The 16,608-nt window shown below is 46.3% G+C and overlaps 1 protein-coding gene across 1 annotated transcript in view; it reads right to left on the bottom strand.

The window, feature by feature from the left end:
• The window catches only part of dip2bb (disco-interacting protein 2 homolog Bb), a 275,837-nt gene that overhangs the window by 147,169 nt on the left and 112,060 nt on the right, over window positions 1-16,608 (bottom strand). The window contains 2 exon segments of the mRNA XM_034166708.1: window positions 11,614-11,642; window positions 14,525-14,677. Of these exon segments, the coding sequence (XP_034022599.1) occupies window positions 11,614-11,642; window positions 14,525-14,677 (182 nt within the window).

Genomic DNA, 16,608 nt, shown 5'->3' with positions numbered 1-16,608 from the left:
TCCACGTGACGACAGCTCCCCCTGCTGACGTTGCTATGGAGACGAGCAGGGCCAAAAGGCGATCAGATCAGAGGACAAAGGAGGCTGATCCGTGGGGAGTGTTTTCTCTGCAGCTCTACCGAGCACACACAGAGAGAATGCCCCAAACGGTCAAAACAGCAGCACTTGTCCTTAGAGACTGGGCTAAGGGGTTGTGTCACAATACCCCAGCGGGGAGACCCTGAAAATCTGCACGTATCCCAGTCACGATCCTGAGTGGGGATCTAACCCTTCATGCCCCAGCACGGTGTTGGACACGGGGTAGGAGGGGAATTCTGCTGGATAGCAGATGGGCAAAGGAGGTGGGCTCCCTCTAGTGGCCTTACCATCACCATTGTCGGTGCGGGCACTAGAATGGCACCCTTCTTCCACTAATGACACACCAGAACACCGCCAGTGACATGGTTGTGTCTGGAAATCACAGGGAGGAGATTGTGTTTTATGTAACACCTTCTACCTCCCGAGTGATTTTGGGTTTTCCCATGGGGTGTTAAACACAATCCCCAGATTGATTGGCCGTCTGGGGTTGTGGTCAGTGGAGCGAAAACCTGCCACCGGGAGTGTTTAGGATCCTCGGTTCCACCCGGTGTGACAGCTAAGGAGGAGGTTTTAGTTCCCCCAATCTGGCGGCGGTGCCAGCCGAGTACCATGACCTTGCTGACGTCTTCAGCAAGGATCTGGCACTCACGCTGCCCCCGCACCGTCCGTACGATTGTGCCATTGATTTGATACCGGGCGCTGAGTACCCGTCCAGCAGGCTGTACAACCTCTCACGTCCGTAACGCGAATCAATGGGAGACCTACATCCGGGACTCGTTAGCTGCCGGGTTGATCTGGAACTCCACCTCCCTGATGGGTGCTGGTTTCTTTTTGTGGCAAGAAGGACGGCGGACTCCGTCCATGCATTGATTACAGAGGGCTGAACGAGATCACGGTTCGCAACCGATACCCGTTACCTCTGTTGGATTCAGTGTTCACGGCCCTTGCATGGAGCCCAAATTTCACAAAATTGGATCTTAGGAATGCTTATCACCTGGTTCGATCCGGGAGGGATGACGAGATGGAAGACGGGCATTTAGGTCACTTTGAGTACCTGTCATTGCCGTTCGGCCTCACCAATGCGCCCAGCGACATTCCAAGCGTTGGTTAATGACGTCTTGCGGACTTCCTGCATCGGTTTGTCTTCGTATATCTAGACGATATACTCATTTTTTCTCCGGATCCGGAGACCCATGTCAAGCAGGTACGTCAGGTCCTACAGCGGTTGTTGGAGAACCGCCTGTTTGTGAAGGGCGAGAAGTACGATTTCCAACCGCCCGTCTTTGTCCTTTCCTGGGGTTCATAATCTCCTCCAACTCCGTCGCCCCTGATCCGGCCAAGGTTGCAGCGGTGAGAGACTGGCCCCAACCAACAAAACGTCGGAAAACTGCAACAGTTCCTCGGTTTTGCAAATTTCTACCGGAGGGGTCTCAAGGGCTACAGTCCGGTAGTTAGCCCCTGCAGCCCTGACTCCACAAAAGTCCCTTCCCCTGGTCGGATCGGTGCGAGGGCCGCGTTTAGGGAGTTGAAACGCCGTGTTCGCAACTGCACCGGTTCTTGGTGCAGCCCGATCCCAATCGCAGTTTGGTAGTTGAAGTGGACGCCTCTGACTCAGGGATAGAAGCCGTGCTATCCCAGAGCGGGGAGTCCGACAAGGTTCTCCATCCTTGTGCCTACTTTTCCCGCAGGTTGACCCCGGCTGAAAGGAACTATGATGTCGGCAATCGGGAACTTCTTGCGATGAAGGAGGCTCTTGAGGAGTGGAGACACCTGTTGGAGGGAGCATTGGTACCATTACGGTTTTCACAGGACCATCGAACCTGGAGTACATTCGGACCGCCGGGTGTCTGAACCCCAGGCAAACCCGCTGGTCACTGTTCTTCGGGCGTTTTGACTTTCGGATCACCTACCGCCCCGGGACGAAGAACCAATGATCTGACGCCCTGTCCCGGGTGCACGAAGAGGAGGTCAAGACCGAGCTGTCAGACCCGACGGAAACCATCATCCCCGAGTCCACTGTCGTGGCCACCCTCACCTGGGACGTGGAGAAGACCGTCCGGGAGGCCCTGACACAGAGCCCGGACCCGGGGACAGGTCCGAAGGACAAATTGTACATCCCACCAGAGGCCAGGGCTGCGGTCCTAGACTTCTGTCACGGTTCCAAGCTCTCCTGTCATCCAGGGGTGCGAAGGACCGGGCAGTGTCCGGCAGCGCTTCTGGTGGGCGTCTATGGAAGCCGACGTCCGGGAGTATGTCCAGGCCTGCACCACCTGTGCCAGGGGCAAAGCCGACCACCACAAGGCCCAAGGCCTCCCTCCAGCCTCTGCCCGTGCCTCATCGCCCCTGGTCCTCACATCGGCCTGGGACTTTGTCACAAGCCTCCCGCCGTCCCAGGGCATGACTACCATCCTCACGATAGTGGACCGGTTCTCCAAGGCGGCCCACTTCGTGGCCCTCCCGAAGCTCCCGACGGCCCAGGAGACTGCAGACCTCCTGGTCCACCATGTTGTGCGTCTGCATGGGATTCCATCGGATATTGTCTCAGACCGTGGTCCTCAGTTCTCCTCTCAGGTCTGGAGGAGTTTCTGCAGGGAACTGGGGGCCACCGTGAGTCTCTCGTCCGGGTACCATCCTCAGATGAATGGACAGGCAGAGCGGGCGAACCAGGAATTGGAGCAGGCCCTCCGCTGCATGACCTCCGCGAACCCGACGGCCTGGAGCAACCATCTGGCCTGGATCGAGTACGCTCATAATAGCCAAGTATCGTCTGCTACCGGCCTCTCCCCGTTTGAGGTGTGTTTGGGGTACCAGCCCCCATTGTTCCCGCTGGTGGAGGGAGAGGTCGGGGTGCCCTCGGTCCAGGCCCATCTGAGAAGGTGCCGTCGGGTGTGGCATACCGCCCGCTCTTTCCTGCTCAAAGCCCGGATGAGGGCCAAGAACCATGCAGACCGCCGGCGTGCCCCGGCCCCTACGTATCAGCCTGGGCAGGAGGTTTGGCTTTCCACGAAAGACATTCCCCTGCAAGTGGAGTCCCAGAAATTAAAGGACAGATACATTGGACCATTCACCATACTCAAGATCCTCAGTCCAGCCACAGTGAAGCTGAAGCTGCCAGCTTCGCTGCGGATCCACCCGGTTTTCCATGTGTCACGCATCAAACCTCACCACGTTTCACCCCTCTCTACCCCCGGACCGGCGCCGCCTCCTGCCCGGATCATTGACGGGGAGCCGGCTTGGACCGTGCTCCGGCTCCTGGACGTCCGTCGGAAGGGCCGGGGGTTCCAGTATTTGGTGGACTGGGAGGGGTATGGACCCGAAGAACGCTCCTGGGTGAAGAGGAGCTTCATCCTGGACCCGGCCCTCCTGGCCGACTTCTACCGGCGGCACCTGGACAAGCCTGGTCGGGCGCCAGGAGGCGCCCGTTGAGGGGGGGGTCCTGTTGTGTGGGCCGCTGAAGAGGAGGTACTGCTGGCCCACCACCACCAGATGGCGCCCTGCTTGGAGTGCGGGCTTCAAGCACGAGAGGGCGTCGGAGCCACTGGGAGTGACAGCTGTCACTCAGCATCGGCACCAGCTGTCACTCATTCAACTCATCACCAACACTATAAAGGCCGGACTGCAACTCCACCTCCTCGCCGAGAAATCAGCTACCTTGGAGGTAATATTCTCTGCTGTGTCTGAACGTTAACTTACGTGTGATCTGTTTGCAGCAGTTGTCCTGTGGTGCCCTGTCAGCTGGTTTGGCGGTCAGTGAGAGTGCCGACGTCTTCGCCTCTCACTCCAACCAGATAAGTGGTAACAGGTTGTTTGTAAACACACGTCGACATGGATCATTCGGGTAATCCAAGGTTTCAACTGATGGCAGACGATGATTTAAACAATCTGCTGGAAGAAAAGGATTCCAAAAACACTAAGAAAATTGTGAAGGAGCAAAGAAGGGCCTTCGATGACTACTGCAGTGCCAGAAATATTAATTTAGCAGCTGCTGATGACCTCACCAGTCTCCTTGCTGAAACACTGAAATGATTCTACACAGAAGTTCGCCAGGTAGGCTTATTAATATGTGGTGAACACAGGTGACAGTTATTCTATAGACATAAACAACAATGAAAATTAAATTACATACATTAAATAGTACATTTTCTGTGTTTTCAGGTGAATGGACAACTGTATTCGAAGAAATCTCTCGTGTCGTTGCGTTACGGTCTGCAAAAACATATGCAAGTCGCCTATGATGTGGACATTATGCATGACAGTAATTTTAAAGAAGCCAATGACATTTTAAAAGCTGTTGTTGTAAAACTGAAAAATGAGGGTAAAGCAGTCGTGAAACACAAAGCAGCGATTCCAAAAGATGAGATGCATAAACTGTACACATCAGCATGTCTGTCACCCAATACACCTGCAACTCTGCAAAACCGAGTGTTTATTGACATCATGATCTTCTTTGGTAACAGAGGAAGAGAAAATTTACGAGAAATGCAGAAGGATGACTTCACGATTACAGCAGATGAAAATGGAGAAAAGTATGTTCAGATGAAAGACAAAAAGACTAAAAACCACACTGGATCTCTGCAAGATGATGGAGAAAGTACTGGTGGGAGGATGTATGCGACCGGCACGCCCCTGTGTCCAGTCAGCTCAGTGGAGAAGTATATGAAACATCTCAATCCAGAGTATCCTGATTTTTGGCAGCACCCAAAGAGGGCATCTAAGGCAACTGATGCTGTCTGGTATGAGAATGTTGGGGAAAAACACTCTTGGTGAAAAAATGAAATTGCTGTCAAAAGAGGCCGGTTTGCAGATGACCTACACCAGTGATTCTCAACCGGGGTGCCGCGGCACCCTAGGGTGCCGTGATCGATCGTCAGGGGTGCCGTGGGTATTTTTCATATTCGCGATTATTTTTCATATTCGCGATTACCGTGAATTATTTATTTTACCCACAAAGCATAAAACGACTCAGAATCTGACGTCAAACGTGCTGCAGCCACGCTCTCGTCTTAAGGCAGGACAATAACAAGGAGGCTGACGGCCGATTAAAACAGTGCCGTCTTCTTCAAAAGCCGTCTAAAATGCGGAGCTGTCGGTGTGTGTGTCTGTGCCTGTGTGTGCACGCGCGCGGAGTTAACAGGCTGCAGACTGCGAGGGAGGGGGTGGGGTGAGTGAGATTCCTGAATGCAGGCGCGACACGTTCAGTGCACAGCGAGCATGGAGCAGAGAGAGGATTTTAACCCGAGTGAACGTTAACAAAACGGAAATGTGAAGCTGCCTTTACTTCTCTCTGAACTTTCTCTAAAGGTGTGATTCTGCCGTTACCATCCTGTTCACACCATGTGCGCGTCGTATGCTGAATTTATGAGATCATAAGATGAAATAAACGGTCAAATATCTTTAAAAACATATTTAAAAAATGAGAATATATGAATGAACTGAGCCACAAAAAAAAAAACAATGTTCAGACGCACAGATCACAAAAAGCAGGTGAGAACTCTGAACTTTAACAGCTGTTATTTTCCAAAGGTATTTATTTGTTCAATCTGATGAGGAGAAACAATTTCAGGAATGCAACAGAAACAACCACAAATCAGAAAAAGTTGGGACTGTATGTAAAACAAAGATAAAAATAAAAATGTTGCACCATTCCGTTTCTCCACTCACAGAAACCAAACGTTCTTCCAGAGTTGTGTAATTATACTACAATAGTAGAATATAAAGAAGGGGAAAAAAAGAAAAAAAAAAGACAATATATTCGTCAATCGCAATTATTTGTCTGACAATTAATCGTCTCCAGAAATTCCTAATCGTGACAGCCCTACTTGAGATCAGAGCGCAAAATGCTTGAGGATTTTCGAAATGCGGTGTTTTCTGTATCGATTTTCTACTGCGATAATTGGGTTTTGCGCAAAACCGGAGGTAATAGCATTATAATATTATTTTGGTTGGTGGTGTGCCGCAGGATTCTGTAAATATAAAAAGGGTGCCGCGGCTCAAAAAACGTTGAAAATCACTGACCTACACCAATCACTGTCTCCGGGCTACCACTATAACAACATTGCATCGGCAAGGATTTGAATCAAGACATATGAGGTCTGTGATAAAAGTAACAGACCTTATTATTTTTTTCAAAAACCATATGGATTTGAATCACGTGTGACTACATCAGACATGCTTGAACCCTCGTGGGCATGCGAGAGTTTTTTCACGCCTGTCGGTTACGTCATTCGCCTGTGGGCAGTCTTTGAGTGAGGAGTGGCCCACCCTCTCGTCGTTTTTTCATTGTTTAGGAATGGCTCAGAGACTGCTGCTTTGTTTGATAAAAATTTTTTCAAAAACTGTAAGGCACAACTGAGTGGACACCATTCGATAAATTCAGCTGGTTTTCGGTAAAAATTTTAACGGCTGATGAGAGATTTTGGTCTGGTAGTGTCGCCGTAAGGACGGCCCACGGCGCCTGACGGCGATCTGCGCTTCGAGGTGGCAGCTTCTCGCCGTTTCAAGTTGAAAACTTCCACATTTCAGGCTCTGTTGACCCAGGAAGTCGTCAGAGAACAGAGAACTTTCAGAAGAAGTCGGCATGAGGAGTTTATTCGGACATTCCATTGTTAATGGACATTTTGTAATGAAAGAACGTGCGGGCAGTCGCATGTCGGGCCGGACCCGACCGCGGGGGGGGTCACGACAGGAAAAACACCTCCGTTGGAAACCTTAACGGGCAAGTTGGAACATGCCCAAGCTGTTAAACAATTTCTCAGTTACTCACTTGTTGAAAGCCATCAAAAGCCGCCTGAATTTTACAAATGGTTTTCAACACGGAGGTGTTTTTCCTGTCGCGGCGCACACAGATTCGCCGAGTCGTCACGGAAACGACTCGGCGAATTTGCGCGCAGGTCTTTCATTAAAAAAAAATGTCCTTAAACAGTGGAATGTCCGCATAAAGTCCTCATGCCGGCCTCTTCTGAATCTTCTCTGTTCTCTCACGATGTCCTGGGTGAATTAAGCCTTAAATTAGAATGTTTTCAGGTCGAAACAGGCCGACGATGGCGCCTGGAAACGCTGCGCGACGTCCCGCTCCATGGGAAGTCCTTACAGCGACAGAAACACCCCATAATCTCTCATCAGCCATTAAACTTTTCACCGAAAACCAGCTTAATTTCTCCAATAGTGTCCACTCGGATATTCCTCACAGGTCCAGAAAAAATGTTGATAAAGCAACGCGCGCCGTCCGCAGCGGCTATTCAGACAAAGAGATTCCGACGGGCGGGGTGGAGCACTCCTCACTCAAGGCCTGCCCACAGGCGAATGACGTCACCGACACGCGTGAAAAAACTCAGGCATGCGCACGAGGGTTCAAGCATGTCTGACGTAAAAACATATGAATCAAATCCATTTATTTTTTGAAAAAATAAAAAGGGCCGCTTTTTTCATCACAGACCTCGTATAATCGGTGTCACTGGTCACAAACAGGAATCAAGCCTGAAACAATATTGCCAAGTTGGAAGTGAAAAAGAAAACAGATGAGTGATGCTCTGAGCACACTAGCATCGTCCAGCACTGCTACGCACTCACCTGGACTACAAGACCTAGTACAAGCTGTGCTATCCAGCTATAAACCTATGTCGCCAGTGACACAGGTGGGACAGGTACTCTCCTCCAAGGTCATCAATATTAAAGATTGTGTGGTCAATATTGTTGTTAAGGACTAATGTGTTTTCAAGACTTTAATCCAAGCATGGCGCTAAATGTTCTAGCTCCATATCAGTTCCAAAATAAGAAACAGACTTTAATCAATGTTCACAGTTAAAATAAGAGTATATTTGTTAAGTTTATGGTATAAATGTGTTCTAGTTTATGGTATAAATGTGTTCTGGCCTAATGAAATAAAACTACAAAACTATGTTTTTTTATTGAACCAATATTTTTTATTATAAAGGTGCCCTATAAAAGCCCAGTCTGTAAATTTTTAGTCTACTAGAGAATCAATGGGGTAGAATAAAACAAATGTTGACTGGTGATGAGGGCAACAGTCATTTTGTTACCCGAGGGAGGTTGCTGTAGCCCGAAGCCGAAGTCAATATTTGTATAATGTTCCAATCATATTGAACGCTATACCACATTATTTGTCTGAACATAAATATTCCAAAAAGGTATAGTTTGGATTATCTATGACTGAATGTTACGGAGTTATTGGGTAAAAACAGCAAGAATGGTGACAAAGATCAGGTTCAGTTTGTGCAGGTGTCAGAAGCTAAAGTTACTCCAATTACTGTAAAACATGATGCAAATTATTGATTGAGTTAATAGGGTTTTAAAAAGGAATAGTTTGCACCATGTGTCATGCTTAACATTACGTTATGGGTAACATATGTCACATGTCATAGCATTTATTGGACGTCGACCTTTACCTTACAGATCAAGCATTTAACACAGTCAAAACTATTCCATTTATTAATCCTATTAGTTCAACCAATAATTTGCACCACTTTTTACCAAAATTGGAGCAACTTTAACTGTTGACTCCTGCACAAACTGAAACTGACATTTGTCACCATTCTTAAGGTTTTTACCCCATAACTCCATAATATTCAGTCATAGATTGTCCAAACTATACCTTTCTGGAATATCTGTGATTAGACATATAATATGGTATAGCTTTCAATATGACTGGAATATTTTAAAATTTTGACCCCTGTGTAATTCTTCAATTGACCCCTAAATAGCCACCTATTGAAAATTCAAATGGCTAGTCGTTTTTTTATTTGTGCCATCCATGGTGCTTGTATCACCATTTCAAGGATTCCTCTGTAAATATTCTATTATTTGCTGCACTAAATACAACCCCACATTTTGAAAGCAACTGTGTATCTGCTGCAGCCAGGTGAAACATGGATGTGCCCTTGGTGTTCTCCAGCCACTGGGGTCCTCACTACAGAGGCACCTGCATGCTGGATCATGCACAGAGAAACAGGTCACATGTCCCTCTCTTACAATGCAAGTGACACTTCTCATATGAGTCTCTCCAAGTAACTGCTCATTTGACACAAAGTTATTCCACCTGAACCAAGTATCCTCAGAAGAGACCAAGTACACACACATTCATTTGTCACTTTAGGTCACTGGTTAGCATCCAAGTCTCACAACAATACTGTAATACAGATAGCACTAGCACCCGAAAGCCTTGGACCTTCATTCTCTGCATCGCCAAACACCTCTGTCCAGCGACCTCATGACTCCACAGAGTCTTCTTAGGTGTCTCAGTCTCAAAGAACAAGGACCCAGAGTCATGGATTCAGCGTGCAAGAAAACATAAAAAACATCACTTCATATGTCATACTGATACAAACAAGGGTTGTTTTTTCTTACATGCTGAATCCATTCTTATCATAATTACATTGATTGGGGGAGGCGGCAAATAAAATTGAGGCTGGCATGATATCTACATTTTTATTAGTTTTTTTTTATTATATATCAAATAATGTCTGTGCAAAAGTTGGTGCCTTTACCATTAAATGTGCAACTGTTTCACATATCATCTACCCTGCTGTCAATGACTTTCTGGACTTGGCCATTCGTGTGTTGAATTTGTAGAGACATTCATGTCTCTGGGTTCTCAGCCTTTAAGACTGGGAGACATGTGGGAAGAGCTTATGGAGTCATGAGGTCATTGGACAGAGGTGTTTGTTGGTGCTAATATCTTTGCAGGAGAACGAAAGTCCAAGTCTTTAGGGTCCTGGTGCTTCCTGTTTTACTATACGGTTGTAAGACTTGGATGCTAATCAGTGGCCTAAGGTGACGCTTTTTAGTACTAGGGGTCTTCTGAGAAGCCCTGGGTTCGTCTCAAACGAGTGGCTACTTTGGGAGACTCAGATGAAGAGTATCATTTGCACTTTGAGGGACTGTCAGCAATTCTGTTCGACTGTCTACTGTAATTCTACTGTCAAAAGCATTGTGGCCATGTAATGTGTTTCTCTGTGCATGATCCAGCACGCAGATGCCTCAGTGTTGAGGACCCCAGCTGCTGGAGAAAACCAAGGCGATGCCCACATTTAATCTGGCTGTGGCATATAGATGGAATGCTGCTGCCTTTTTTAGTGATCCTCCACCAAAACCCTGTTTAACCGTTTTAACAGCCTAGCATGTTGGAAAGGTGTGGGCAGTCTGCAGGGAGGATGAATTTACAGCGTCGACCTCGCTATGCTGGTTCACCTTATGCTCTGCTTTCTGTTATCCTCAATAGCATCAGGTTTTCCCCTTGGGTCCCTCGGCCTCCTCAAACGTAGCCGGACAGTGACTTCACTCTTCTTTCACAGAGTGTTGGGGGGGGCAACCTCACTGAGTGGTTCTGCAGCTGCAGGACTACATTGTCTCTTCTCAACCACAGGGCAGACGCAACTTTAGGGCCGTGCGCACAATGGTTTACAATCACTTCTTTAATTGGTCCCTTTGAAACAAGTCTGGCATCAACACATGTTGGCCCAATAAGCCACGTTAATGCAGACCAATTTCAGCAACTATACCACAGGAGAATACACTTCCTCAGTGATGTTTGTGAATCAAAGGTATGAGGTAATAGTCAAGCTAAATGTACAGACAGATGACAAATTTAAAGAAAATCCTGAATACACAGTGCACAACATTCTGTGTCTTAGTTCGTCCCCCCCAAGCAGATTTTTTTTTTCACTGGTTGTAGTCTTAATTTTTAGGTGAAAGTATTCCCAGCATGCAAAAAACAATTCCCCTTCTTATCTGCATTTGTAAGTTCATAAGTCAGTATTTTAAACATTGTCATGAGTTTATGTCATACGTATGAAACTAAATATGCTGAACTGCTGAGCTGTTACCAAAATATGTGAAATGCAGCAGTGAATAATATCACTGGAATGAATGTAAAAAAAACAATTTGATTTCTTTCAGGGAAAATATTCAACTATATGAAATAGAAACGTGAGGTCTCTAAGTAATTTATGGCCAAAATCTGTTTTGTAGCCTCAGTGATTACTGAAATATAGCAAGGAGCCATTTCATGGGTATCAAAGGTCAAAATTTCAGTTCAATTCGAGAAAATTAAAACTTAGATTCTCTGAGTGATTCAATCAAATCGGTTCAGCTTTGGTGCCTTGTTGGTCACAAAGATGGACTAATTGGTGACTTTTTATGAACTATTAAATAGGTAAAAAATGCACACCAAGATCCTCTGCTGAGGTGCATATGCAGAAATAGTAACTCAAATATAAAGAAAAAGCATAGCACACTCAAAATATTGATACCCAGTAAATATTAATATAAATATTGACAAATATTTATATTAATAAAAAATGTAATAAAAATAATTAATTAAAATTAAAACATTTTTATAAAAATAATCAAAATATTGACACCCAGTGATTAATCACTGGGTGTCATCACTCTTGGGACCTCCCACTCGTTGGAGGGGGTTTTGAGCACCTGGGTTGACAAACAATTTTGAACACTTGGTCCAACTGAAGCTGCAATCTGACGAAGGCCTTTGGCCAAAACATTATTATGAAATAAAACAGCAGCATCAATATTTTGAGTGTGCTATGCTTTTTCTTTATTTTTATTAACTATTACCATAGCAATACTTCAGTTTCTGACATTGTTCCAACTGACCAAAAAGAAAATTGTATCTTGCAAACGCGAACGATTCATTAACGATATAGGGACATTTCGTTCAGCTTGTCGAAGCTTTAGTTATTGATTCTTTCACATATCGTTGTATTTGTTCAATATGTCGGAGTTGGGAGGTTGAACGACGCTGGACAAAAGTCAAACGAAACGCTGATGTTACCAAAAACTAAGCAAACGATAAGAAACCTTCAAGAACAAAAGTAAAATGAAATACGGACTATTTGAGATTGCTGGCAGTATTCTTTCAAATTTTTCAACAGTTTGAAAATTCTGACGAAGCGCCAACTGCAGGAACAAAGCTGAACGATGGTTAAACAATGGCTCTGAAAGTCGATGTAAGTGCAGATTTCTTGTTTCATTTGGGCTTTGTTGTCCTTCGTTAGTGCCGTGTGACTGGGGCTTAAAGCAGAGAATTTAAAATATGCTCAGAAATAAATGTAAAGAAACCAATTTTGTACAACCAGAAAGTTACTGAACAACAAGTAAAATGCTTTAACACTGTCAAATAAAAAATACAAACATAAATTGTATATGTGACCGTTATTAAGAGATGGATATATGCGTATTTCTATGTCCTTGACTATGTGTTGGGCTTTATTTATGTCAATCATTGAGAAATACAAACAGTATGGTACTTTATGGTAAATCAATCTGGAGTAGGCAAGTGACTGTTCAAGAACACCAGTGACGGACACCACCAAAACACCCATGTAACTCAGTAACTGGATATTTTTAAAATATTCCGAAAACACAACCTGAATCATCTGGATTTATGTCTGAACATAATTTAGATTCTGTACTTAAAATTTTGGAGTGCCAATGGAACAATATGTTCTGATCAACAGATGTTCAATACCAGCGGGAGATCTTAGACTGACATGTGAGAACTCTCAATCAACATCAACAAAGTGCCAAATAACAGAATATGTTTAGAAATGAAGCTGTTCTTTCATAGCCTGCTCAATGCTATGCCAAGGTACAATTACAGGACACCTGCTGGACTCCCTGCATTACATAGGTCATCCAATATTTTTACCGATATATGTCGCCGGGGTCCCCTGATTATGGATTTACGGTGATACACCTCGGACTGGTGGCTATTACCCTTGGCCGCAGTGGTAATAACGGATGTGGGTGTGCATGTCAGTGTTCTGTTGGCTGTAATACTCTGAACATACGTGGTTACATGTACTGTGGTTATGCGATCATCAGAGGACCCTGGTTTACATGTTCACAATTCATACGTCGGATATCATCCGACATCCAGCAGGAAGACACGGCTGGTCTTCAAAAGATAGGGGACCACAGTGCTCGTTCCGCCACGCCCCTCCAAGACTTTGGCTGGCGATCAGACCGCACAGTACAGCACATCATTCAAGTGCATTCTTGTTATGTTACTGTATGAATACATACAATAAGATAACAATACTATAATGCCCAGAATGCTATCAGGTATTCATACTGTGTTCCAACTACATTTGAACTGCATTCGTAAGCATACGCATGGGATGTGCACAAATCAGTCGAGGCGGGATCTGCCCACAGTTTAAGTAGTCGACCAACATTCGTACATGGCTGTCCAAATGTCTGTCCCTCCCGAATGTGGCTCGAAGTTTGGCTTTTATTCCCATTCCTGCTTCGGTTTCTTTCCTGCTCATTTGTGCTAAATGTGATGGGACCTTCAGGAGTGTGTGCTCTCCCAACAGTTCTTCTCCCTCTAACACCAGTGATTGCACCTCAGGGGACCCCTCTGTTAAACTCCTGAAGTTTGCAGACAATACCACCATCATTGGACTCATGTAGGATGGTGATGAGGCTGCATACAGACAGGAGGTGGAACAGTTGGTCCTCTGGTGTGGTCAGAACAAATTGGAGCTGAACCCGTTCAAGACTGTGGAGATAATAATGGGCTTAAGGAGAAACCCCCCCCATCCTCAACAACACTGTGTCTACTGTGGACTCTTTCCGGTTCCTGGGATCCACCATCTCCCAAGATCTGAAGTGGACCTCCTAAATAGACTCCATCAGGAAAAAGGCACAGCAGAGGATGTACTTCCTCAGACAGCTCAGGAAGTCCAAACTGCCCCAGTTGCTCATCATCTTTATAATATATATATGAATACATATATAAATCCACCATCCAGTCTGTCCTGTGCATCTCCGTCTCTGTTGGGTTTCCTTCTGAAACCAAATTATAACAGGCACAGACTTCAACAAACTGTAAGGTCTGCATAAAAAAAAAAAAAAAAATCATCGGCGCTGGCCTGTCATCTATCCAGGACTTATACTGATCCAGGACCAGGAAGTGAGCTGGTAACATCTCTGTAGACCCCTCACACCCTGGACACACACTGTTTAAACTCCTCCCCTATGGTCGATGTTACAGAGCTCTGTACGTCAGAACAACGAGACACAGGAACAGTTTCTTCCCACATGCCATCACACTGATGAACAAAACCTGCCAAAAAACTCAATAATTCATATACCTCATGTACAACCTCAATCTGTTTGTCTGTTTCTCCTTTGTACACATTTTTTACTGCACATTTTGTTTGAGCATTTCTTTGTGAATTATTTAGTGTTTCATGTTAATTTCTACATGCTTGTACAGAGAGGATACAGGTCAAACTGGAGTCAAATTCCTTGTATTCTTTGAAGATACTTGGTGAATAACGAATCTTCTGATTCTGATCAAGATGTCCTGGTAGCACGTGGCAGACCAGCACCTTATTCAGGCATTTTGGTCTATTTTAACTTGTCATCCATCTTCAGTTCATCAACAGTTGATCATGCTCACCTGATCTGTAGCGGTCATCCCTAGTTCCTCCACTGCGGTGTGTTCTGCGGGATCGGCGCTCACGGTAACGGGATGAGTTGGAGGGGGGAGGGGCATGGCTGGAGGAGGAACTGGAAGGGGGCGGCTGCACGTCATTCTGATGTGGCTGCTCTACTGTCAAAAGCAAGCATATATGTCATAATACAGAACATATAACAAGAAACACAAACGATGCTCAGTAACTTGTTCAACAGCTTGAAATCGGTCACTTTCTGAAAGTGTTTCAGAGTTTTTGGCAAGTGGAAAGTATAGCCAAATCATGGCTTACAGCTCTGTATATGAGGGGCAACTGACAAGTTTTGTGCCCAGAAAAAGTATGCCATGGGCTGAGAGAACATAGAGAGGCCCGACATCCTATATGCTGCATTGCAATTGGCTGAGCGCCGGCCGCCATTTTGTATGTGTGTAACTGGTGTTGCTATAGACGCACAATGGCAGTCTTTGTGTCGCTCCAGAGTTGTATTAGAGACAAAAGTTTCTGTTTATGTGCATTTTTCATGACCATGGATCATAACTATCATACCAGCAACATCAGAAAAACATCAAGCTCTAATGGAACTGAGTGTTCGGCTATCAATTGCACCAAGTACACTAAAACAAACAAGGAAGTGCCATTCTACTCCTTTCCAAAGGGTACCGTATTGAAATGATTCGATCCACCAACATCAATAACCTTTTTGCTTAATGCTTCCCTTATCGGTCCTTCAGAGTGGCCGTTGTTTTTGGGGGTGTTGGTCAGGAAAATGATCATTTCTCTACATTGATTACAGACCCTGCAGTGGGTCAATCAACTTTTCTGCAGCGCGGCTTTGCTTTGAACCTTGAACCAATCAAAGCAGTGATTCGCAGTGCATGCTTCGTTAATTCATTATATATATATATATATGACAGCATCATCTACCCCGATGTTGGACCTGTACGCGAACTGCAGTGGGTCCAGGATGTCGCTCACCACGGTGCGGAGGTGAGACAGGACGAGTTGCTCCATGGTCTTCATGAGGTGGGAGGTCAGGGCAACTGGTCTGTAGTGGGCCGGTTCCTTGGCGTGCAGTGTTTTGGGAACTGGGACTACGCAGGAGGTCTTCCACAGGGTGGGGACTTCCCCCAGCCTGAGGCTCTTGTTAAAGATGTGGCTGAGCACCTCACAGAGCTCATCTGCACAGGTCCTCAGCAGCCTCGGGGAGATCCCATCAGGTCCTGCTGCTTTCCTCTGCTTCAGCCGCAGGAGCTGGCATCTCACCTCAGTTGGAGTCACAGTGAGGGGGAGGGAGGGGGAGCTGAGGTGTGAGCTGAGATGGGCTGGTGCTGAATACAGTCCCTTGGAGGGGAGGAGGGACAAAGTCCGTAGTGCAGTGGAGGTGACCAGGGGGAAGAAGGTGGAGGGTCAGAGGGACTGGAGGGCTGGCCGCTGGAGACATATGGAGAGCCGGGAGCAGGCGGGGTGTGTGTGTGTGTGTGTGTGTATGTGTGTGTGTGGAGGAGCCAAAATGGTTACAGTAACTGTTTAGCTCCTCTGCAAACCGAGAATCTTCATCTGCAGTCATGCTGGCACCCTGCCCAAATCCGGAGGCGGTCTTGAGGCATCTCCACACGTCCCTGACTTTGTTCTGGGTCAGCTGCTCCTCCATCATCCTTCCATACTCCTTCTTGGCTGCCTGGATCCTCCACTGGAGCTCCCGTTGGACTCTACGCTGCTCCTATCTGTCTCCCAAGTTGAAAACCCTCTTCTTCTGGTTTATCAGGACCTTCAGCTCGGGGGTCACCCAGGGGTGGTTGTTGGGAAAGCACCGTACCCTCCGGGTGGGCACAGTGCTCTCCACACAGAAGTTCATCTAGTCAGTGACACACTGGGTCAGGCCGTTGATGTCTTCACCGTGAGAGTTTTGAAACATGCTCCAGTCTGTGGTTCTGAAACAGTCCCTCAGCCTCGCAGTGGTCTCTTCAGTCCAGAGTTTCACTGACCTTTTCTGCACTGGTTGTCTTCTCACCCTGGGTGTGTATTGGGGGAGCAAGTAGACGAGGTTGTGATCCGAGCGTCCGAGCGG

This window comes from Thalassophryne amazonica, chromosome 3, assembly GCF_902500255.1.
Source record: "Thalassophryne amazonica chromosome 3, fThaAma1.1, whole genome shotgun sequence".
Classification (NCBI taxonomy): domain Eukaryota; kingdom Metazoa; phylum Chordata; class Actinopteri; order Batrachoidiformes; family Batrachoididae; genus Thalassophryne; species Thalassophryne amazonica.
The sequence above is the reverse complement of the archived record's forward strand: the minus strand, read 5'-3'. Positions and strand labels throughout refer to the sequence as shown.